General features: G+C 39.9%; 1 protein-coding gene across 2 annotated transcripts in view; it reads right to left on the reverse strand.

Annotated features, from left to right (window-relative positions):
- The window catches only part of DENND5A (DENN domain containing 5A), a 71,161-nt gene extending 48,196 nt beyond the window's left edge, over nucleotides 1-22,965 (reverse strand). For both annotated transcript variants that reach the window (XM_067296103.1, XM_067296102.1), the window contains exons 1-3: nucleotides 22,857-22,965; nucleotides 1,222-1,293; nucleotides 498-607 (exon numbers count right to left, since the gene is read on the reverse strand). In XM_067296103.1, coding sequence (XP_067152204.1) covers nucleotides 498-607; nucleotides 1,222-1,293; nucleotides 22,857-22,965 — 291 coding nt within the window. The remainder of the gene's footprint in view (nucleotides 1-497; nucleotides 608-1,221; nucleotides 1,294-22,856) is intronic.
- Nucleotides 22,966-25,719: the final 2,754 nt, after the last annotated feature.

The following is a 25,719-nucleotide window of genomic DNA, read 5'->3' on the forward strand; positions in this document are numbered from 1 at the left end:
TGAGCATTTTGTTACTAATCTCAATAGGAACAAAACAGCAAAATTCAAACCTGCATAAAGAAAAATATTTTGATCACTAAGATTGGAAACATGACAGAGAAAAGTGACATATTTGATCTGAATTAAGAAATCACACTGTATTCCAAATAACAGGAAGAATCAGTGTGCGAAGAAGATTCGTTAATCACAGACTAATTTATTTCTGTGCCAGGTTTCTAGGCTGTAATAAAAGAAGTCACAAAAGAACAAAAAACTGGCCTACAGACTCATCATATTTAAGTTTTAACTTAAATTTCTTCAAAAAAAAAGTAGTAACCTCATTAAATGAAAAGATGTTTCAGCCTACACAATTTAGAGCAATTCATAGATATCTGCCCAATCTACACCGGACTTTGCACTGCAACTTTTTTGTCATGAAAAATACAGACAGATGCCTTCAACTGTTAAGGTAGATTTGTGGCTTAAGAACAGAAGCCCTTGCATTAAGTGATACTGACCATTCCCACTGCATCCTGGTCAAAAGGGTTCCATTCAACATTCTCAGGATAGCGAGCAAGAACTTTGGACTTAAATGTGCGTCTTAATGGAGTCTGTTCAAAATTTTCCCCTGCAGGTAAAAGAAAAATATAGAAGTAAATATTTCATTCTCTTTTTAAGCACAATCAAACAAGGCCAAAAAGCAAGACATCAGTAGGTAGGTGTGAGGAAAAGTGAATTAAGTGCACACAGTCCCTTTAAGAGAAACAGAAAATGCAAGACAGTTAGTTAAGCATGTAATCAAACTGCAGAGATTAGCAAGGATTAGCATTGTAATTTTTTTGTTATTACATATCTGTGCTTTTCCTGAAGTGTGACTATATTAATATGAGTTTGTAGATATTACAGCAAATCTCCAAGCTACACTTCACATATTTCAGATTCTTGTTAAAGCATAGCTAAAGCTTAAGTTTCAGAGGAATCTCTATTTTGTTACTGAAGAAAAGCACAAATAGACAAGATGCAAAGATGATGCAAGTTTAAGGTAGACATACAAGTGGCATTTAATTTCTTCTTTGAGACTTAGGAAAAAATGGGTATCCACCATCTAGTACAAAAATTAGCTGTAAAGAGAGAAAGTCTAGAAGGTTAAAAGATCAAGAACCATGTAAATGTCGATGAAGACAGCGTACCAGAAGAACTAGAAAAAATGTGCTTTTTTTCCCCCAACACCTTTTCCTTTACCTTCTGTTGCACTTGAAATGAAACAGCCGGCACCATCTCGGGTTTTAGAGGCCTGTATATACTGGCATAAAGCTATATAACAAATAAAAACAACACTGCATTATAAATTTCATACTGTTGACTATAATTATGTAGCGAGCACAAACGAGAAAACATAAATATTTTATATAGAATTAGCATACATAATAGATATTCTATTCTCCTAATACGTTTTTTTATACACGTTGATGGTTATTTTACTGAATGAGCTACAGAAATTTCACAGTAAACATTTCAGATATATATTTCTTGAAGGAGAAGATCTATGCGTGTGACAGCTCACAGCTCCTGTATGCATAACCACAATACCAATCCAGCAACAGTAATTAGCTACCTGTTAAATGATGAAAGTTTTAGAAGTATAAAACACTCCCTAAAAGCAGATGATGAAATTAATCCCAAGGACAAGATCATTTCAGGGCCTATAGAATCATATTAATTTGAGTGGTATGGTCATAACTTTTCACTGAAGAGCAGACCTTGTCCACACACTTGAAAGGTGTGTTCAGCCTTGTTTAGCCTCTCAAATTTCCTCAAGAGCGATGGTCATCCATAGTGATAGCACAGAACTTTCTGCAGTAACTCCTCTAAATGTGTAGAGTTGATTAAAAATAAAAAAATCCAAGAACGGCCTATCTTAAAATAATCTTTACTATCTTACTAGAATGCAATTAGCAAAATGAGCATGCAGCTGTTGACAGCTGCACCAACAATCAAGCAGAACTGCATGAAATCACATGCTTTAAATAAATCAAACTATTTCAGCAACACCTGCAAAAGGGAAAACACACACTTCAACTCCTCACTTATTATCTTGCACATAGCAATTACACAGCAATAGAAGTTGATTTCAGAATTGGTTGGGTTTGTTCTGTACTTTTACAGTAATATTTAAAGTTAATTTCTAAAACAACTTAGCATCCTTATTCTGTGCAAGATTTACTTCCACAAAGTAGCCATATGTAGAAATAGTTATAACACCAGCTATAGACAATAGAGAACCTAACAAATGTATTACACGAGAGTAAACAAAAATTTGTTCCCATGGAATGCTTAAAAAAAATATATTTCAACAGTTGAGAAGTCACATAACCCTGGATTTTGTTTAAAGAACGTGCCTTAAATATTACATCCAACAGGGAACTTATCCTGAATCAGGACCTAGGACAGATCTTGCAATACCTAAAATATTCACATCTATTTTGTTAATGCCCCAGTTTTTAAGCAGTGAAATTAAAAGAGGGATTTTTTCGTCTGTTTTTAAAATCAAGAACTCAACCGATTTTCATACAAAACTATTCAGCTACATTTTTATTACTTCTTTTCTCTGAACAAGGATATTATTGAACACAGGCAAATTTGGGAAAATTAAGAAAGTATTTAGAGAGGGATATTCAGGAAAAAACAGAACACAACAACACTGAAATATAACCATCCTCGGAAAGATCAGAGTCAATAACAGAAGACACTTAGGAATAACATCACTTATGCAAGGGCTAGAAGTACATTTTCAAAAGATGAGAAAAGGCATTTAAAGAAACTTCGAATCTCTCAAGAAGGCAAAAAAAAAAGAAAAAAAAATCACGCCACATCTCTTCTTACTGACACAAGCACACATGCATTAAAAAGAGTCCTCTGTAGACCAGGTTTTAAAAATAAGTCAGGAGGTTTAACATACCTACTATTTTCTATATTTACATCTGTGCAGATGATGTAATGTCAGCTTTTAGATAATTGAGGAAGAAAATTTCCTCCTGAACTTGGAAACGAGAGCGGCGGGGGGGAAGAGAGCGAGCGGCGGGGGGGAAGAGAGCGAGCGGCGGGGGGGAAGAGAGCGAGCGGCGGGGGGGAAGAGAGCGAGCGGCGGGGGGGAAGAGAGCGAGCGGCGGGGGGGAAGAGAGCGAGCGGCGGGGGGGAAGAGAGCGAGCGGCGGGGGGGAAGAGAGCGAGCGGCGGGGGGGAAGAGAGCGAGCGGCGGGGGGGAAGAGAGCGAGCGGCGGGGGGGAAGAGAGCGAGCGGCGGGGGGGAAGAGAGCGAGCGGCGGGGGGGAAGAGAGCGAGCGGCGGGGGGGAAGAGAGCGAGCGGCGGGGGGGAAGAGAGCGAGCGGCGGGGGGAAGAGAATCTGTAACTGAAGGACCTTCTCATTAAGATGATTAATTCTGCAAAATGCATGATGGCGCTCTGCACTTCTGATCACAAAACACAACACTGTATGGATGCTACTTAAAACATATTCTAAGAAGTCTTGCTCCATCTCCTCCCAAGAGATTCTTTCCAACAACACAAACTTAAACTTTTTAGCCCTGAAGTCTGTCTATAACTTAAAACAGCCAACATTAAAGTAATGAAATTGATCTCTGGAAACCAACCATGTCTTTTGAACCACATCCTTATCCAGACAGAAGCATAAAGCAATACTTACATGCCTTCCTATAATTTATCAAGTAATTCGGCTATTGCACAGGCACTGCTCTTGTCCGAGTACCTCCATACTACACTTCTACTCCCAGTGCCATCCTGCTCTGATTTCACATTTGCCCTCCTGTCTTCTGCATGAGCACAGTGCTAATCTTTTCTTTCATGGCAGCAGGTCTTTCCATCTTACGGCTATCTCTTTTTACTTCACTATATTACAAACATGAAGGTTCTTACAATTGGCCTTCAGAATGGGAAAACTTGCTTTCAAAAGGAGCTGATGGGGCAGGGAATCTCAAATGTTCGCTCATCACTTCATCTGTGCAAAGTTCAATCCAGGAACCCAAAGGTGACCCGTGCGATTCCAGGACCATGGCCACCTTATTTCCTTGACAATGCAACTGATGAGAATTTGAACACTAGTAGGCCTATTGCCTAGATACCCCCTTCACTTCTGCTACTGAACAGCTAGTGGTTATCCCTAGATATCCACCAACAACAGACACAAAAAAGAAAAATCCACAAACAATACCTCTACCCAGAGCTGAAAAGCAATTAACCCTAAATTCAAGATCAGTTCAAAGCTTCACCCCCCACCCCACCCCACAGCAAAACACTAATTGTTGCACATCTCCAAGAGGCAAAATTAATTCAGGGTTTTTGAACCTGTCTCTGTGTGAATTAGACACATCTGATTAATGCCATGCTAACTGAAAGGGTTTTGATAAAAATGAAGGACACTAGAACAGGCTTAACAAATGCACGAAACAAATTCATCATTAAAATAGACATTGTTTTATTCAAGAACTGATGAAATGAAGATGCAAGAGAAGATAAACTGATAAAAGTATGATGTACCGTACAAGGTTTTAGAACATTTTCAGTCAGGTCCATGTTCTCACACTTACGACAGACAGCTCTCATCAGATCTTGCTTTTCATAAGGTTCCTGTCTCCTAGCAGAACTATGGCTAGAAAGTGCTTTCCTTGTTGATCTGAGTTACAGTAAAAGTCTTTAAACAAGATGATTTATCTACAAATATTTTTTCCCATTTGTACAAGTTCCACGTAAAAGGGATGCTTTTAAAAAATAAACAAACTACTTTGAAGAAGTTTTTGCCTGCTGAAGACTAAGGAGGCCTTTCAAGCACATTTGACAATCCTCACATAGTCATTACCACTCAGGTGTTTGTTAAAGTACGGAAAAAGCTCTACAAAAAACGAAGTTGCAAACTATCCCTGGACTACAGACTCGCAACTAATTTGGACTTCAAGCAGGAACAGTAACCAAATCCCAAACCCAGATTAGCTACAATTATAAAATATTTGTTGAGAATTAACAAACAACATAAAATCCACAAACACAGAAAATTCTGGGAAAAAAAAGGAGTATTTCAGCTAGTTTCAGGTCAACATGCTTCTCAACATCAAACCTTTGAAATAATAAGCCTCCCATTATATACTCCAATATAAGTAACATCACAAAAGTGAAGAGAAACATCATTGTATTAGGCATTGCACAAATACACAAGACAGGTAGAATAGAGGCCCTGTGTTAAGACCAGCAGAGGGAGGGCAGTGAAGCAGATAATCTCAAACCTTGTCATTAGAAAAACAGTGTATGTGGGATCCCGCTAAAAGTAGAACCAATGAAATGATCTGGATTAAAAATAAAGAGGCAATGAAGAAGGGGTTAACCAAAATCTATGTTTCACTGATCCGGTTTAGCTAACGCCCCCCCAAAAGCGGCTTTGTTAACATATAGGAATCCCCCAAAGGAGAGGGAAGCAAGGAGTAAACCACTGAGAAAGAGGCTCTTAAACTGGTTTCAACATTGAAGAAAACAGGGGATTACAGCAGAGTTTTAATAACCCACATGGGTAACTGCATAACTCCTAAGGCACTCCTCCTCCTGCAACCACAGCCCAGCTTGCCCACCTACCGGCTTTTGCCCCTCTAGGTAATAGCTTTGTTCAGTATCACCAGGCACCATCCAGCTTCACAGTATATCCCAGGCTTTGGTAATACCCTTTCCATCCTCTCCTTTCATTCACACTTCATCAATCCCCTAAGACTCCACCACAGGGTGAAAAAGGAGTAAAGACACTGCCACAGTCAGTGACTTGAAAAAGATTTTATCAACCTGAACTGTGGCAAAAACAAGCTATTTCCATTGCTATACTATGTAGGCAGACAGCCTCATTACAGTCCTACATGGCCCTCTCCTTGTTATCATGTAATTTAAGAGATAAACAAAAAAAATTAAGTTCTTCGCAAAAATTTGCTCATTGAAAAGGAAGTCACTAGCAAGGACTTGTCTCTAGCAGTCTCCTTGGCTGAGGGATTTCCTGTACATCAAGAGCTGCCCCCACCTAGACTGCTGGCATGGCGCATCTCTTACTGTTGCATGTAGAGCTCAGCTCAGAGCTCTCTCTCAAACTGAAGTAAGGTACACTCAGTATTGACCTGACTAAATCTGACACAAAAGACAGATAATTCTCCAGCCTCTCCCTCCTGCTTCTCTTCCAGTAAACTCAAGCTGATGGATCACATTGCATGCATAAAAGAAACTACAAAGCTTTTCAAGAGGACCAAAGAAGAGTTGAACCATGTTACATTTAGTTGGAATTTCTAGTTAAAAACAGCCCCTTTTCACAGCAGCACTCAAGCTCACACCGCTCCTCTAACAGCCATCTAATGCCGTTTGCCATGTATGGAACCATAAGGCACTGACAGACTTCCAGTTCTAATGTTAGCTGTACCACCTTAAATGATTCCAGCCTATGTGTCTATAATTCGGGCTTCCTAATTACAAATGCATTAGAACAGCTAATGCGTATACGCCTTTGAACTAACAACTGCACCTCATTTTAATTCAGTGATACTTCAGTGAGTCACTTAACAGTGAAGGCAAGCCATATCACGATGTAGATCTGTAGTGTATGCTGGCAGCCTCTCTGGCTCTCATTTTTTATTCTCCACCCTATTCTTGCCTGCATTAGTTTTTTTTTTGCATCTCACCATGCCAGCAGAAGACAGACATGGCCATAGATCAGAAACGGAACTTAAACTCAAAAACAAGATACTGCATGGAGTTTCAAAGTTGTGGGACACAGCACCCCTTTGGAAATATCTGCATGAAACTATCCATACCAATGAATACCACTTTCTTAAAAGTGGAGATATCAAAAAAATGTTACAGAAACCATAGTAAAGCAAAACATACTTCACTTCAGAAACCTGAAAAACACTATCTACCAAGCCTTCCTCAACTTTGATGGGGGGAAAAGAGGAGACAATCTGAAAGCCCTAATCTCAGCTCTTTCCTGATTTACCCAGAGAAAAATCTGATGAACTGCCTTCCATATTCCTCTTGAAGAAAAGATAGTCTTCCCAACACACTAATACAAAAAAAATGAGTTCTACAACTTGCATATTCAATTACTTATGACTTTCCCATCCCACCAGTATATAAACAATTACAAGTTTTTAACTGAAAAGTGGATTTACAGTAAGTAGAAAAGACGAAGATTTGAATTCTCAAATAAATAAAGACTAGTCCCTTTTGAAGGACTGGATATTCAGAGTTAAAACACTACTATTACCAAACACCGCACACCCACCTCTCCCTCTATTCCCTTCTCTTTTTGCCTATGCCATTTGCAGAGTTGTATTTACAACCTGAATGAATCACAGGGGAGAGCAATTCTTGGCTGGTGTCACTATTATTACCTGCATCTAACCATGGTAATTGAGAACATATTTCCTGTCAAACCATCATGTGTGGTCAAGAAATATGCTACACCAGCACTGAAACTCTTAACATATACACAGTAAATCCAAGCTATGTCTGCCAATCAAATACATTCACACAGGTAGCTTACGGCAACAAAAGCCACAGGTATCCAGATGGATTGCCTGCAGTTTTTTAGTACAAGTTTCCAAGAAAATTTTTTCATGATTGTAGCAGGTCAACTTTCCCTCTTAAGTAGCTCATTTCTTTGCAATTGGCTTCCACCCCTAGGATTCTTTTTTGTCTTGTCAATATAACATTCTTCTTTGTAGCCTACACCCTGCTATGAAAAGTTTCTATTCATGAAACACAAATCTATTTAGTACAGAACACTACTGCATGGCTTAAGTTGTCCTCAGCAAATCAGATGAAAAAAAATGTTAGGGATACTTTGCAAAAAAAAAAAGTTTTAAAAATTGAATCACAGCCTTCTGTATTTGCTATTAATTCACTATTTGCTTTTAGAAAATGACTGCAGCGCTACAACTTTTCTTAAAAATTATGCAGGACTAGCTTAAAAAAAAAAAAATCTTTGAACAGCTATTCGAGAGGTAGAATCCGGCTCAATTTTCCCTCTATAATAACAAAGGGCAAGTCAGAAGAAACTACCCTAGTTACCAGAAAATAAGTCTTAAAAAACAAAACAAAAACAAAAAAAACAACCCCCCCCACACACACATGAAAAAAAACCCAAAAAACTGAATGGCCATGCAACACTGATTTTTTAAAGAATTGTTAATACTGCTACCTTTGTTTGTTCACCAAGACTGCTGATCTGCTCAATATAATTACTAAACAAAGACAACCAGAAAGCCTATTGATTCCGATTAAGTGGTTCATTGCTTTCATGCTGCCAAGCAGCTTTTTTTTTTTTAATTCCTGTGATACAGTCTGTTATTCACCCAGTTCATTCAGTCTTGAAGTACATTTTTGTATACATAACATTTTTGAATGAAAAATTTTATTAGAGATAGCATGTGACCAAAACATTAAGTCTATATTTTCCACAGAGACACGCTTACAAGGATCTTTTAGCATACAGAGGCTGTATATGCAATTCCTGCTGCCACTAAAACAAATAATCTCTTATGACTTAATAAAGTAAATATAAAACAGCTCAAACATGAAACAGTCATAGTGCTGTAATTAAACAAACAAATAAGAACAGTAAGACTTTGTACCAGCAACAGAAATTACGAGCCATGCACTCAGCTTTCTTCTGCCATGTGGCATACTAGAGAAACTGAATTTAGGATTCACATTCACATTCCCTACACAAACCTATAGAGCCCCTTTACCTCTGCACTCTCCATACCATGGTTCAGGGATGCCTGCAGTGGTTGAAACCATCCCAACTTGTGCAGGATGGGAGCTTGAGAATGGGCTGACTACGACAGACCAAGAGTAGGGGTTTTCCAAAGTGTGGGTTGCAATTCAGAAGTCAGGCAACAGGAGGGTTTGAACAAGGCAGGTATAATAAACATCATCCAGAGAAAAGCCTAACCACCTCATTCCTGCATCTACACTGTGCTTTGAAAGACTACATAGCAAACCAGACTGGGGGACTGATCTTTTCAAAAAATATAAATTTATATATAGCTAGATGGATATAGATCTATGTAGATATATACAGATAGATGAGTAGATATATTTTCCTTCCTATTTTGAAGATTTTCTTTCCCAAATGGATCAGTTCTCCCATCTGGTTCAGGATGTTCCTATACAAAAGCTTCCATCAACACAGCACAGGGGCAGGAACAAAAAGCCTGGACTTCTTGAACTCACATTACCAAAGAAATTCACACAAACACCGCCTGAGAAATGAGCATCTTAAGTGGTGCCATGCATCAAAAGAGATGACCCTGAACAGAGGCAGTGCCTGCAGAATGTTGAACATCACTGCCTTAACAGAGCACAAGTATACTACCCACAATAATTCAATAGGGTCCATGAATACCACCCAAAACTACCAGGAGGTTTCAAATACAGATGTTATTTTATGGTGTTCTGCTAATCCTATCCTACTTTCAACAAAAAACATAGTAAAGCACACAAGGCAGTACTGAGGTGAAAATGGCTATCATAGGACATTTTGAAAAGGATCTCTCTCATTCTTGGGTTTTAGGTGAAAACAGAGCAACTGCAATAACATGCCAGTTAAAGGGTATAACACAGGAAAAAAAGTCTGAACCATTTCCAAAGGTACAAGAACAGCAGCTATCTGCAACACTTTAAAACAAAGTCTAATCTAAAACCAGCTAATGTCAGAAACAGCAGTAGGAGCCCCTGTTCAGCTAGCAATCATGTTCACAGTATGCACAGTAAGGATATAGATATTAAGATAAATCATTTTCTCAAAAGAATGTGATTCTTACAGATTATATTTACTGAATATGAAATTGTTCAGCTCTAAAATCCATGGTCCAAGTCTAAGTAAAAATAGATATCTGGTAAAGCAAATAGCACACACAGTTCCAGAATCCATACCATAGAAAGGATGAAAAAGCGAGGAGGTAATGACAGCAAGCTGCGGAGGAGTGGGGTGGCTGGGGGAAAGAGGTGGTATATACTGAGAGATGTAAAGACTTTGATTAGCAAAACTGACAGAAGAGCAATAATTGACCTGATTAAATTTTGAAAGGAAATACAGGTGCTAAAGATGCACACGGGAAAACAGTCATGCCAAGAACCAATGTCTTATAATCAAAGCTAAAATAATTCTGTTAAAAATAAGACATCCACTTGCCAATAGAAGCGGTCAAGTCTTCTATTTCCTCAAGTCCTAAAAGCAAAATTAGGATAACCAAAGAAGTAATTCAATTACAGTATATGGCTTGCACTGTACAAAATGTCAGATGAGATGGTAACCTGTTGATCCATTATAGTCCTTAAAACCAGGACCAAAAAATTAACCTAATCTTCCGGAGTGCAATACCATTCTCCTAGAAGTGGCTAGACTTCAGGGATGCCTAAGTTTGCAAATGGCACTGGGACAAAATGTCACAAAGATGGAAAGTGCCTGCCTTTCTGCCAGAGAGCCCTCCTATCTCACGAAGGATGTACACAATATTACCTTTCAAAAAAATATAAAATAAAAGCTCTGGAAAGGAAATAAAAATCTAAACTAAACCCTCTTCCCAGCAAAGTAATTCTTAGTATCCTAAAAAGGAGGAAGACTTCCTCAGATTTAGGCAGGAAGTAGGTGTTCACTGCTCTTAGAGAAACACCTTAGAGAGGAAAGGAGAGGAAATCACACACGACAGAGTGCATTCATACCCACCTGCTTTCTGGCATTTGGAATGGAAGGCAATAAAATAACTAGTATCAGGTAAGCACTAGGCTGTCATTTTAGTGAACTGCATTTTAATGGATGTAGCTATAACTATTATACAAAACTGAACCTGGTTTTGCATGTCAAATAAGTGAACACTGGCCACATCTGGAAGCCAGCTAGCTCTCAAGTGCCCCTTTACTGCTAATAGCAATTATGAACCAGTACCAGTTTTATGATAAAACCAGTCAAATACTACAGTAGCCTAGTCCCACAAAACAGAGGTTTCTACCTCATAGTTGACCGTGCTGGATTTGAACATATTATTTCAGCTACACAATTATTTCAAGCCAGATGTCTGGATCACTAACCAGTCCCCCACACACAAGCAAATGGCTCAGTAACATAGATGCAACTTGATGAGAGGCACTTTGTTAAAGAAGACTTTTAAAAAAATTTACTGAACCCATATAATTTTAGAATTACTTACAAATATTTGTTTATCAAAATATGTGTTTTAAAAGATTTTTAATACTTACAGTAACAGTTTAACTCATTTAAACTGGCAAATGAACTTGCATGTGCCAAGATAAGAAACAAATCTACAAACCAACCAACTGACAACAAGCAAAACCAGCTTCTGCTTACATTGGCTGCAAAAACCATGTTAGGCACATTAATTAACAGGAGTTTTCAGGAACCTGTGATCTAATATTAAAGACAAGCCCTTTCAATACATAGCCAGACAGCTATTAATATACTAATAATTAGCCAAAGTTCATTTCGGGGGGGGGGGAGTTTCTTTGATTCCTTCTTTAACAAATGTTAAACTGTACATAACTGTGGAAGAAAAAGAAAAAAAAACCCACTCTACTACATAGGAAATGAGCATCCAAAGTCTGGCAGAGACAAAGGTAAGAAATTCACTAAACAAGATTTCTTGGAACAAAAACCATGATTCAAGGAAAGCTGCAGCTGCCAGATCTGTAAGCAAACAGCCACTCCGTCTATGGACAAATGCCTTCAAATTATGACTTGCTTCCTTCCTTACAATTCCTCCTCCTTAAACAGGACTGCACGTATTTCTCATTAGAGAGGACTCCCTTCCCCAGCCAACCTCTTCCTCGGGTATACACAAGAAAAAGGAATTCTTCCTTCTTATCCTATAATACATTAACGCTCTATCCTGTGCTTCTATTCCCTCCCCACCACCCCATTTGGCAAGACCATCAGGCCTAGCACAAGCTGAACTGGTAGTTACACCAGTCAGCTTGTTGCTGGAACAGGGACTTTAACAGTTTTTAAAGAGGCTCAGGTTATCCTTACAAGAACATCATCAAGATCACGTTCATTTTATTGCAGCACCCCTGTTTTTACAACTGGCATCACGAGTTACATCCACAATCTCTAATAACTGTCACTCAGCTGGATTTGTAACAAATCTACAACCTATGATTCTCACATCTGGAACTTTAGATAAAGATATATATATTTTTTAGTGTAAGTTACTGTTCTACTTGCCCTGACAATGGAGGTTTACTCTGTCTTTCCAAAACAAAGATGTAAATTTATGATATGGACACACCTGCCCTCTATGTCAGGTATCTACTTTAAGTGTAACTGAAGCATATGTTGGGTGGAGTGCCATCTTCCATCTGTAAAGGTTTAAGGATTTATTTACTTTTTTAGAGGAACCAGAGAAAACAAGAAAAAAAACTAGCGCAATAAAGGGCTCCAATTTATTTTTGGCTTGTTTGTCATCTAAGGAACCCAAACTTGTAACAATCCCTTATCCCAGTCCCATGAGAAGATATTCCTCTCAGCATACAACATATATTTGAATGTCCAGTGGACAATAAGATTCTTCCTATAGCAGTCCCTAAAGAGACAGGAAGGACAAAAAAAAAAAAAAAAAAGTTAAATCTAATCTGTTGACTGTAAAGGTTCTGTTATTTTCCCGTTATATTTTTCTTTTCATTTCTTTAGCAATTGCAACATGAAGAACCTCACTGTGAACTGAAATAAAGAATAAGAGTTAATTTGTGAAATTGGATATTCAGTATAAATTCTACTGGATAGAAGTAATATCTTCACCAGTCATTGCTTCAGTGGAGCAAATTCTTCTAAACTCTCCCTGGCAAATGAAAATGATAAATGGACATCTATTAAGTTTCTTAAAATTTAAGTTTCAGTTGTCACCTCGTTGATGAGAAAATATATTGCCCCACACACTCTAGAGTAATTTCAGATGCTGTAACGATGAATTTAAAGCACCACAGAACAACAGCTTGGAAAATACATCTGCATTCTCTGATTGTAAGCTCATACAACCAAAGGCTTTTGCTTTTATTTTTCTGGTGCAGTTTCAAGGAAGGTGGGAAGAGGTGGGGCAGGGAAGAGGAAGAAGAAACTATCAAGAATCTAAAGCAGCTGACAAGGCAAAAAAACAAAACAACAACAACAAAAAAACCCCTCAGTTTTCGTTTTTAAAAGCATCCTAAACCCATTTATTCTTTTTCACTACTGTGCATGGAACACAGGATAGCAGATGAGCACAATATATGTAAATCAACACTCCCTGTAAAAAAATTTTTGAGGAAGTGTTTTTAAAAATGAAATTATTTTTCAGAACAGTATTTTTCTGTTTTAGCCACAGTAAAAGATTTATAAAAAGATATTTACTTCTGTTACCAACTAAACAACAGAAGCAGCATTCAAAATTACAATGACAGGCGCATTCTCAGTCAAAGTGGAGGGGGGGGAAACATTTCTATTATAGAACAAATCTGAAATATGTGCAAAGTAAGACACAAAGGAAAGGAAAAGGAGTGCCTATCTTCCGAATAGAACACAATTCTTCTATATGTACTAGAAATACAAAATGGAAGTGGAGATGAACATATTTTAAGTATACTTAACGCAAAAATTAGCTGTTCTCCTCATGCCCATCAAGATTGACAGACCCAGTGGACACATCTCAAAAAAAGCAACAGAGGCACAAATGGTCTAAGGCAACCCTCCTGAACCACAGTGAATCCTCTTTTACAGTGAAGCATCCCATACAATGAAAGGTCTCCACTTTTTACATTCCCATCACCCTCCAGCTCCACATCAGAGGACTGATGGAAGCATGTGCATGTAAAAACACAAGGAGCCAATGTCATTACCTAAGCACCTGGACAGTTCCTTAATCAAGCACTTACACCACTTCTAGCATGCCACTAAGATTTTACACAGAAGAGGAAAGCTGTATTTTAAAATACAAATGAAGTCTTCCAAACAGCTTTTAAATGCAGTTCAAATGACCTACAAAAGTCAGCAAATTTAGCCATATAACTGTATCAGCATACGAGTCCTGTCCAGTATGTTGCACCTAGTTATTTAACATTTTTGGGAAAGGGAGAACAGTGTTTTGCAGCAACCTACCTTGATAAGGACCCAAAACAAAATGCCCTGTAAGAAAATCACCAAGTCACGTGATGATTTTGAGGTGTTTAACAAAAAAAAAAAAAAAAAAAAAAAACGTGATTTTTAATATCCTAACTGCTTCAAATTTGCTGACAGTTTGCTCTAAGGATATGACAAACTCAAGTTTATCTTAGTTCTGACAGATACGCTTCCTTATCATCACACCAGCCACTTCTTTCTGGCTTTCTTCCTCTTATGTGCACCATATCAAGTTTACCTTTCTTCTTCACAAGGCATGATTCGTGTCTGGAAAAGAGTGTTTCCAACATGAAAATGTAATTAGAACTACTAGAAAGAACAATCAGAAAGAACAAAGCCTAGTGCTTTTATTCAGTCCTAAATAAAACAAGTCATAGGTCTGAGTTAGCCCCTTATTACTGTGTATCACCTGTTTGTTAAAAGCCAGACAGCTTTCCTGCCACAGAACCAAGATTATGAATTAAATCCCTTACCTGGTTGAGCTGGAGGAAAATAAAACATTGTGATTGTATGGGGGGGAAGGGTAGGGGGAGGAGAAAGAGCCACGCAAAAACCCAGAAACACACAAAAGTGCTCTTCCCAGAGCACTCGTGCATGATAATTCATTCCATGAAGAGGCCTGAAGCTATCAGATGTATCTACTGAATGAGGTGAAGTGAGGGTATGTCCAGATATCTTGATTTTCCAAGACAAGATTAGGCCCTGTTTATAAGGCATCACCTGTAAAGTAGCAGCCATTCTCAAAGCTATTAACATGTGCAAGGACAGACCTCTGTGTGTGCAAAGTTAACTCACGGATCTCAAGTGCACTTCCATGGGAGAGGTGAACACTGTGACACCGATCTAATGCTCAATACATAAAACAAACTTGAAGCATTAAAGAAACTTCACAGAGCACAGGTAACTTATCTTCTGGATCACAAGACCCCTTACAGGTCAGGTCAGTGTTCTGCAGATCATTCACATGGATTTCAGTGTCTAAAGAACTTTTTGAATATGGCCCCCAATGAAGCTGTGGTTCACGGCACCTATGCCAATGTAATCAATGGCTGCACACTGCCAACCTCCTTCCTTACACCAACGCCCGGTGCTCCCTGGAACCTGCTACCCTGATTCATTTCCAAGGGGACTAGCTAGTCCTCCTGCAAGGGAAGAGGGCAGAAGTACACAACCACAGGAAGGAGAGGGAATAGGAGACCATGACAACCTACAGTTATAAAACTTTATAAAAGCTATAAAACCTCAACCAGTTTCATTCTCGGAAGTGACTGAGATACTGACAAGTTGAAATTTTAATCAGCCCTCAGTGAAACTTTAGAATAAGGTATTTCACATTTCAGTCTCTCAGATCACACATATAAACAAGCCAGAAAAGGACATGACATACTTATGCTAGTTAGAGCCGTCACAGACCTTGTTAACTTAAGGGTTTTTTTTCCCCTTCTCCTGCGTAATTCTGATGAAAGCTCAGTAAGATAGCACTGGGCTGGGGGAGCGAAATCATGAGACAATAGCTGGTAAGGGAGTTTGCTGAAAATAGCAAGTAAAGGAGGAACAAGTGATGTATACAAATAGTACAACAGCTCACAAAAATTTATGTTTGCAGAGGACAGAAGCAATACACTGATCAGCACATTGCAGCAACCTCAGGATCCCTGCCCACATCATTCTGCAGAATGCACCCGTAAACACAAGCAGCAGAAACTACTGTTGCAAGAAGACTTTTCTAAAATCATCCAAAGTAATGATGAATGAGGCTCTACGAAACTAATCTTCCCCACACACACACTCAATTGAATATTAAACTGTTGCTACATCTGAAAATGGAAAGGTTGTATAGAACTGCCATGTTATCTGACCGCAGAGTGCATATCCATGAAATGCTATTAAGTTTCTTTCTCAAGATGCTTCAGTATCAGTATGTAAATGACTCAGTACAGAGGTACATACTGTACTTGATTATGGTTGATCATACCAGTCACAGTCAGTAAAAACAAAAAGCAAAATAAAAAAGGCAATATTCTACACTACTACAGCAAAGTTTGAGGCTAAAAGTCTCTTGCCCATTAAAACATAAGAAAGAAGTAGCATTTTCCTGGAAAGACTGAGAAGCTAGCTATGAGTGAAAGCACTCCAAGTAAATTCTTTATCAGTTTGTGTTGGAATGCTTGACAATTTCTCTGTACAGTAATATTTTTTTGCCTTCCAAGATTAATATTCCAGTTCACTTAAAACTTGACTACAAAACATGAATCCAAAAGGCTTGTCAAGAAGTTTAGAGAGAATAATTACTGCACACCATGCATCAATAAGTAATTGCTTCTGACATTGTCACTTCACTTGCATTATTTCTGCCACATGAGCCCTGCAGGTTAGAGGGAATTCAAAGGATAAATACGAGAAGCCATCATCAAGAACACTCAGGTAGGACACCACTAATTCAAAAAGCAGTTACAAAATACTACAACTGTTTTTATCTACAGGATCGACAGTTTGAAGCTTTGGAAAAAAAATTGCTTTACTATTAGCAAATGGCAGTATTTCCCATACAATCCATTTAAGAGGTTTTCTTTCCATAGTTTCTCTATTGCAGAAGAAACTGCAAAGAAAAAAAAAAAGAACAAAAAGCCAAAACAACCCATGTTTGTACAGTTTGTTTAAATGAAATAAAATTCTTATGGCTTTTAAAAAAGGCTTCAAAAGCTGGAATTTAAACTTTAATTCTTTAGAAATTGTTTTAGCATCTTAAATCCATTTTTTAACCAAGAACAAAACCCGTAACTTTTCCCCTCCCCCACACCTTATCAAAAACCTTTCCAAATAAACCAAATATGTAACTGGATACTGGAAGGTGAGGGAACGAAGAGTTCCAGTGGGGAGGAGGATTTTATAAAGTACACAGACCATAGTTAAACCTAAAATACAGATATGATAATCACAAGATCGGCATTATGAAAACATCACCTAATAAACTGTGGTTTCGAATGTAGTTTAGTGAAGCACAGCTGCTTCTCCCTTACATCAGCCCTCTCGTTCTTTATTCTACATATCAGCTACCCTAGCACGTCTGCCTCAGTTCCCAAAGAGACAAAAGATCTTTTTGGCACTCAAACATGGCAAACAACTCAGGCTTCTTGGGAAAAGATGGAGGGGGTAGGGGGAGTGGAATAAGCTATTAACCGGATTAAAACGTTTCACATGTGCCAGTACAAGTCCAGCCAAAAGTTGTTGCTATCTAATGCCCGTCCATGGTGACCTGTGTGAAAACAGTGTGTGGTCTCAGCCTTGGTGTTACTGGAGAGGCCCCCCACGTAGAGTCAACACCTTGGTTAGCAATCTCAGAGTGACAAACCTCCCTTTCAGAGGCAGCATAAATCCCCCAGGGAAGAAGCACACCCTTAGGGAACTGTGGGAAGTTTCCACTGATACTATCCACATAAAGGACAAAGAAAAAGGAATACTTCAGCCTTTGGAAAAATCAAGCATTGTCTCCCATCAATGCAATTTATTTCTGCTACAAGTGTTGGTACCACTACCACAGCGTAGCTAGAGAAATTTACTCATGCACTATTAGCCCAAGAAATAAACAGTACTGTGGAATAGCTTCACTGCAAGAACCACAGTTGGTTCCAACTCCAAAATCCATGTCCTAATTCCAGGAGAAAAAGCACCAAAAAGAGGTAAATACAAAACAGAGGATAAATGGAAAAGGACATCTGCTAATCTAATTTAAGCTTAAACCTCTTCCTCTTTCCTTCTAGCTGCCCCTCACAAATACCTTTGTGGAAAAATAAAAGCCTGTAACTATTTCAAAGTGCATTGAACTTGCAAACCAACACAGATGCTGACAGCAGCATTACTAAGACAAAGGAAACTACCATACTGATTCTGAAATATTATGCATTTTTTGTTTTATATACATAACAGATCCCTCCAATCACTTAATCTCACCATATTTTCTAAAAGTTTATATTGATAAATAGTTTAGTTTAAAGAAGGAAAAAAAAAACAGTACCTACAGGCAGTGTCTGAAGATTAGTTGCCATTTTAAATCTGAAGCCAACAAAAATAGGGACATTTTCATTATAGACAGAGATGAGGCAACAGAACACTTTATTTTATTGGCAAGGAGAAACAGTCATTCTAATATCAGTTTGTCAAATTAATTTAAGTAGAGTTCCACCCCAAAAAAGGTTAATTAAGGTGATTTTGTACAGTGTTTTTTTCCACATTAACTTTCTTAAACACATCTCCTCTCCTCCCCAAGTCATGAACAGGGATTATCTAAGTGAATATTATTCAATATGCGATGGTTGTTTTGGGAGAGGGTTTTTTTATCGTCTTCCTTTAAAGTTTCATACATCAGCACTAATAAAGTAGCTAGTATAAGAACATATAGATGCCTTACTCAGAATTGGTCCCATTATCTACAAACACACAGACTTTTCCTCAACATCATTAAAAACAAAATGCAAATAAAAGTAGGGGAGACTAAGAAAAATTAAAATAGTGTCACATCATCATATACTGGAGTGAATGGATATTTAATATGGATTCTGAAAAGGCACATGGAGGGTGTACGCAGGAAGGACATTTCCTGGATACATGGGCTTCACCTAACACCCATTTTTATCTTCCTTAAGGATGGAGCTTACGATCAAATGGACAACTCAAAGCAACATAATATGGACCTTGGCAAAAGGAACAGGAGTCCATCTATTGAACAAATTAATTTTTGGACCAAACCTTAAAAGACCAATTCAGATTAGAAGAAAGGCATTAAGAAATGCAGGTGACAGATGGATCACTGGCCTTGGTCTTCCAGAATGAGATTACATTTTAACAGTCCTCTTATTAAACCATCAATCTTTTCTTCACAGATTATAAACATTTTCATTTTTTGACTACTACTTCTTTGCATACTGTAATTCCTGAAATATCTACCAACTTTATGATATGACATTCAAGACTATTGAGGTCTAGTACATGTGCAACACAGACAATATTTAATTACAAGATTGTGCCCAGATATTCGGGTCTGGAGTTCATTATGTAACAGCAATTCCCAGACTACATTTACACATAGGTGTAATGCAATGGCGAGTTCATCCTTTGTTTTGCTACTACATAATAAACAAATAATATTGACAAGTGATTATTAAAAACTGACACATCAGAGGAGGAAAAGACAATTAAATCTTTAGTGAAAAAGAAGGCAGAATAAAAACTCCAACAGTTCCGTATAGTGCAAATATTATTTTCACCATCATTCAGATCACATCTAACCAATTCAAGACATAAGGGATTCTAGCTGAAAGATGAGGCACCACTTCCTCCTCATTACCTTTTCAGGGCACAGTCATACAATCCAGATAAAGAAATCCTATCATACTGTTGCAGCATTATGGTAAGCAATATTACACACAGAAGCATTTTGGTAGCTAATATACTTCATTTCCTCTATGAAGAAAAAGCTTCTGTAACAGACTGTTGCAAAGCACCTAGGGAAATTTCTATCATCCTTTCCGGCACATTTTCACCACCTGTGGAAATGCACCTCAGCTCCTCTCTTGTCTGGCATCACACCCACCACTGGATGAAGTTCAGTAAGATCAGAATGTCAAGGGGGTTTTTTTGTTTTTTTTTTTAGTACCAGCTAGTAAAATTTTTCTAACTGGCTTAACAGGACATCCAATGAGATCATAATCATCAAAATAATAAAGGATCCCCAGATAGGCAGGACACATGAATTTAGGAATAAAAAAAACTGGTAATAGATAACATATCATCTTTAATCCATGCTAACCACAAAACCCTAAATATGGTATTTTTGCACTATATTAAAAGAAAATAAATATGATTTCAAAATATATATATTTTTTGCATCAACTGTGCACTTTCCATCAGCCAGTCAACGTCTTCAAGAAAAAGTGTTAGGGATGCTATTTAGTAGTACACAAAGGAAAAACACTAATCAGAGATCTCTCTCGAAGCAAAATAACTAGACTGAGCATCAGCTCATAATCTTATGCTTCCTTTGTAAGTCTGCAGAAAATGCTGTATTACCCATATTATGGTTGAATACCTGAGACGCACAATTTCACTAGCCCGATGAGAACAAAGTCTGCCAGTAGTATCCCGGGGGGCCCTGGCAGCAACGGGCAGCCTGGGGCGCAGAGGGGCGGCGATGACATCATGCCAGGCCGGGCTCCAGCACAGGAGCCCCGGAGACACCCACGGCCCCGCTGGGGCCCGGCTGCACTGAGCGCTGGGCGAGCATCCCGCTCCCCCAACCACTGCACGCACCAGCTGAAGGGCCAGTGTCTCTCTTTCAACAATGGACACTTATGCAGCAATTTGTTTCAACAGTACAAGGATTCAGAGTGTGTTTTTCAACACAGAAATGGGAGGGGGGGGGGAACACAACTGCACAATAACCCTTTTACTCAAACACGAAAGTCTTGCGGGAAGTACAAAGTATTTCAAAGCCTGATCCAAAACTCACTGAAATCAACATAGGTCCTTTCCATTTATATCAGGGGACACTGGAGGAGCCTATAACCTAAGATAAAATTTAGAAACCATTATCAGTCACACTATCACACATTATTAATAGCACAACAAACTCAACAAAACACACTGAAATTCGAGCTAGCTCATATGCTATGATGTTATCATAAATCTATCCTCCTCCCTCTTGTTTTAATGTGCTCCAATTTTTTTTAATCCTTTCCTCAAATCATGAAAAAAATCAGCCTTCCCCACAGATACTAAAACCTATCCCCCCAAACCCATACCTTGTCACAAGCAACACCATTGAGGGTATCACAGTGGAATTGCGGGTCCAGGGTGTACTACATATACACATACTATGGTTTTACCCACTATATATGCAGTCTTTGACACAGAAAGTAAATACACAGCATCATGCTCCAGCCTTCAGAACTGCAAATTCAGACAGAATATGAAAAAAGTAACTGATCTCTCTTTTGGTTTACTAAATATTAGATAGTGAGCTCAGAGTAATGAACTGCTGTTATTAAATTTAAATGAGAGGAGAGCTATTGAGATGCCTATAGAAATCAGGCAGTATTAGTGAACACACCTTACACCGCATTGCATAAATGGATATATAGAAAATTAATTAAAAAAATTAATGTCAGGAAGTTTGAACTGTTTTCAACACTGAAGTTTTGCTCACGTGATTTTAATTAAGAAAATCTCACATATTCTTCAATGGAATTATATTGCATTTTCATCTCTTGCATTTAAAACTACAGCACAAATTTAATGTTAAAAAAAAAAAAAAACACATTATGCCATATCCACTCTCCAAGCATCATACCTTAGTCTATAGTCATTTTTTTAACATTTTAAGAGAAAATTAAACATGACTTCCCATAGAGTAAGGTAATATTCAGCATGAGGAAGCAATGAAAATTTTGATATCAAGTGATGAATAGCCAAAAAAAAAAAAAAAAGTTTCCATCATAGCCAAAACTGTGAAAGTCCAATGTAAGGAATGAGTTCTAATCAATATGGATTTCAGGTTACAAGAAACAAATACTCATTTCAGAATCAGTGTTCTTTTTAAGACAATGATGTAAAAAAAGAAAAAAAAATCATGACACATTATAAGAGTGAGCTAGTGAAAAAAGCACATCTTGGGTCAGGTTCTGAGCTCATATACACAGATGCAGCACCAATGTCAGGCCAGGGATTCACCACCACAGTCCTGTATCCTTCTGAACAGATGAAGATGCTAAACAGCAACCTAATCCAACTGAAACCAGTATAGTGGAACTAAAGGCGAAATAAGATGCAACTAAAACAAAGAACCTTAAAAACACAGGTCTGATCAGTCTGTCTTACAGAAGTGTTTCACACAAAATACACAGCTAAGCTGTATCATTCTCATCTAACAGAATAACTACATGCTTTTTAACACAATTTCTTTTCAGCTATTCTTATCCTAGGCTACAGCAAGATTCAACACAGAACAAGTAGAAGTATCTTCACTTTCTCTCCAAAACGTGATGTATCATTAAGATTTCCAAGAAGTATTTCATCAATTTTCAGGTGTCCAGGAGCCTCACTGAAAGTTGATAGAAGCAAGCAAGCTCCAGAAAGAGTGCAATAAAGTATGCTACTTCAACGACAGATACGACCACAAATGATAACACCACAACGCAACCTTGATTTTGAAAGTGCTGTTCAAAACACTTTTTTTTTTTTTTTTTTAAACAAGTTACGTACAGACCTCCACATACGCGTTTACTTACGGACGGGCATCTCTGTAGTTCAAAGACCCAGGGCCATTGCTCAACCCGGCGGCGCCGGCACCGGGAGGCGCGGGGCACACCCGCCGGGCCCGGGGCCCCCCGGCCAGGGGACCCTGCGAGCCGAGAGCCCCCCGCGCCGGCTCCGCCCGCCTCTCGCCGCCGTGCAAGCCGCTGCCCGGCCCGGATAAGCGGCTAAAGGCGGCTCAGCCGCCGCACAGGGCACTCGGGGCTCCCGGGAGCGGGAGGCGGCGGGGCCGGGACCCGCACCCCGGGGCGCGACACGGCGCCGTCCTGCGCTGCCTCAGCGGCGCGGGCCGTTAACGGCCGCGGGCCGGGCGCAGGGCGGGCAGCCCCCCCGCCGGGCCGCCGCCGAGCCCCGCCGCCACTCACCGGAGAGCTCGTCCGGCTCCAGCCCCGTCTCGGTGTCCAGCCCGCAGATCACGAAGTAGTCGGCGAAGCGGCCGGGTGCCGAGGAGCCGCCTCCGCCGCCCCCGCTCATGCTGGAGCCCGAGGGGTCCGCGGGGCTCACGGGGTGCGGGGCCGTGGGGCGGCGGCGGGCGCCGGGGCTGCGCCAGCAGCGCCAGCTGCGGCCGCTCTCTCCATGACGGAGCGGAGCGGGCAGCGCCGCACGGCATTGTGGGAACGGCCCCCAGCTGTTCCCGCGGGGGGGCGGCGGGCTGGGCAGGGAAACCGCAATGCTGCGCATGCGCCCTGCGCTCAGGGGATGACGTGATGCTTCTGGTCCAGCTGGGGCGGGGGGGGGTGTGAGGGAATGGTGCGCGCGCAGGGGCCGTTAGGCGCGGCGGGTGGGGGGGGGTCTCGCGCGCGCAGGGGCCGCTAGCCGGGGGGAAGGTCTCGCGCCCGCAGTGGCCGTTAAGCCGGAGTGTCTGGGGCGCGGGGCCGGGGGCAGCCCCCGGGGATGCGGTTTACCCGGTGGTCCCACCTCTCCTGCCCCGCAGGACGGCAGCTCTGCCCTGTCTGTCTCCTGGCCAGGGGTCCATGGCTACAGCACCACTCACGGGGTGCCCACAAAGGCTCTCCTCAGCCAGGAAGGCTCTGGCCTCCCTCTGCAGTTGGAGGGGACAAGGAGGCTCCTCAGGAGACCCATAGGAAGGGTTAGCGTTAGTGGCCCTTTGAAAGCACATCTGAGCTGAGCCTTCCCCCTTCCCCCCCAGCTGCTCACTGCCATGCCCACAAGGCTGCTGCCCCAGCGACTGTCCTGATTGTCCTGAGTCCACTGCTTTGGGGAGCAGCCATCCCTGAACCTGGTCTGGAAAACAGCTGGGGTTATAGACTGGGGCGGGGTTGTTCTTCTTCTGTTTGCATTAATTTCACAAATGCAGCTGCTAACAGCTGAGCTTGCACAGCTGAGTGAAATGGCCCCTCCAGCCAGGAAACAAACCCCTGGGAAATGGGGGAAGAAGAAGGGGAATGACTTTGACTTAAACCAAGTCCATTGCTGAGGGACTAACAACATGTACCTATTCTCCGAGTTACGAGCTTCTGTCTTTCCACTGACCATAGAGGGACTTGGGCTAGGCTAAAATTAGTTCAGTAAATAGTTCCTCTTCCTTTTCTCACCCAGTTCTCTATTTGTGGCTTTCACATCAGAGTTCTTCCCTATCTGATAGGATTAAAAGAAGAGCAATTTAAAAACTGTCAGTCTTTCAGGATTATTATCTAGGGCTACCCAAGCAGTTAAGGTTGCATCTATAATAATGAATTAACCAGGTGCCAGCCTAACTTAACATGCTAACAAATATCTGAAACTTCACATATCTGAAGCTACACTGCAGACTTGAGTTACTGTTTCCTTGTGGGCAATAAAGACAGTAAGTCTTCTCTCTCAGTAGTCCACAGCCTTTTGCAGTACAGTAACTAAGCACTTCTATCAGTTTTCCCAGTGATTTGTGGAGAGCTTTTCCCTCCTTCTTAGAAACAGGAAAAGCTGCAAGAGTCACTGGTGCTATTATTTCTCATCCAATTAAGGCTGCATAGGCTGCAGAATGTGTTATCAATAAATGGAAATCTTGCTTAGGTTTGAGTGACAGTTGTGGTAGTTAAATTTTAAACGACTACTGAACCTGAGGGAGGATAATTAGGGGCAATACTAGAGTGAGTGTCTCAAGTTAACTCTACAGTAAACACATACATTGAGATTATGTTGAGCCTACCTGGTGGTTTGTAGTAGACAGCAACAAGGAACAGAAGCAGGTAAAACTGATTGCTCCTATCTTCCTCAAATGATATACATTGTATTTCAAACATCACTGAAGTGCTACTACTCCGCTATGTTCTCTAGCCATTTCCTGCATGTTTTGCTTCTCCATCTGCTTCTTTCAAAGTGGGTGAAGGGCAAACAATTCAGCCCGTGGTAAGCTTTATTTAAATGTCTGAACTGCAGTTTAACCATCATAAACAAAAGTCATAGCCTGAGGGTCTTATAAGGACTTGCAGGAAAGTCTCATGTGTAAATTGGAAAGTAGAATAGATATTTTGTCAAATAGTGAAATGGGGAAATAAAAATCTTTCTTTAGACTTGCAGTTTAACTGCTGCAGCTATAACTAACCATATATTTAGCAGATTTTATAAATAAAGTTAGATAGGCCAGCAAGAAAGTAGAAAATTATTAGAATTACTGTTGAACAGCGGTATCTAACAGGAGACATGCCTTGCTGTGCAATAGAATAAGGGAAAATAATAGTTTAAAAAAAGGAGAGACTTAGACTAAGAAATTCAGATTTGCTTTCAATTGCTACAAGAAAGGAATAAGAAGGAAGGAACTGCATGAACACTGATCAACAAAAGGTTAATTAATCAAGAAAGATAATCAAGAATCACTGCAATTTTTGTTGCAAAAGGCTCATTCGTACATTGTCAGATAAATTCTTTGCTTTCACAGCTAGCTGATAACCTAGTCTCTCTTAAATCTAGGCATTCAACAGCTGTGTCCAAACAGCTAGAGCTTTCCTCCAGTTTTGTCAATCTCTCTTCCATTGTTCCTTTTTTTTTTTTTTCTGAATATTTCATTTCTGGAATACTCTTGCCAAGTGACCACAGGCAACATCTATAACATTTAATTCAAAGGCCAGTAGCTTTCTTTTATCAGTCTTCTTGAAGAGCTATGTTCCCATCAGAAGAAGCACCTAAAACATGGCAATTTTGTCAGTAGGCCCTGTAAATTGACTAGATTTCCTTGAGCAAGGTAACACTGAACTGTATTGTAAATTCTTGAAAGTAATTCTTTATGAT

The sequence above is a fragment of the Apteryx mantelli genome, chromosome 4, assembly GCF_036417845.1.
Source record: "Apteryx mantelli isolate bAptMan1 chromosome 4, bAptMan1.hap1, whole genome shotgun sequence".
In the NCBI taxonomy this organism is placed as follows: domain Eukaryota; kingdom Metazoa; phylum Chordata; class Aves; order Apterygiformes; family Apterygidae; genus Apteryx; species Apteryx mantelli.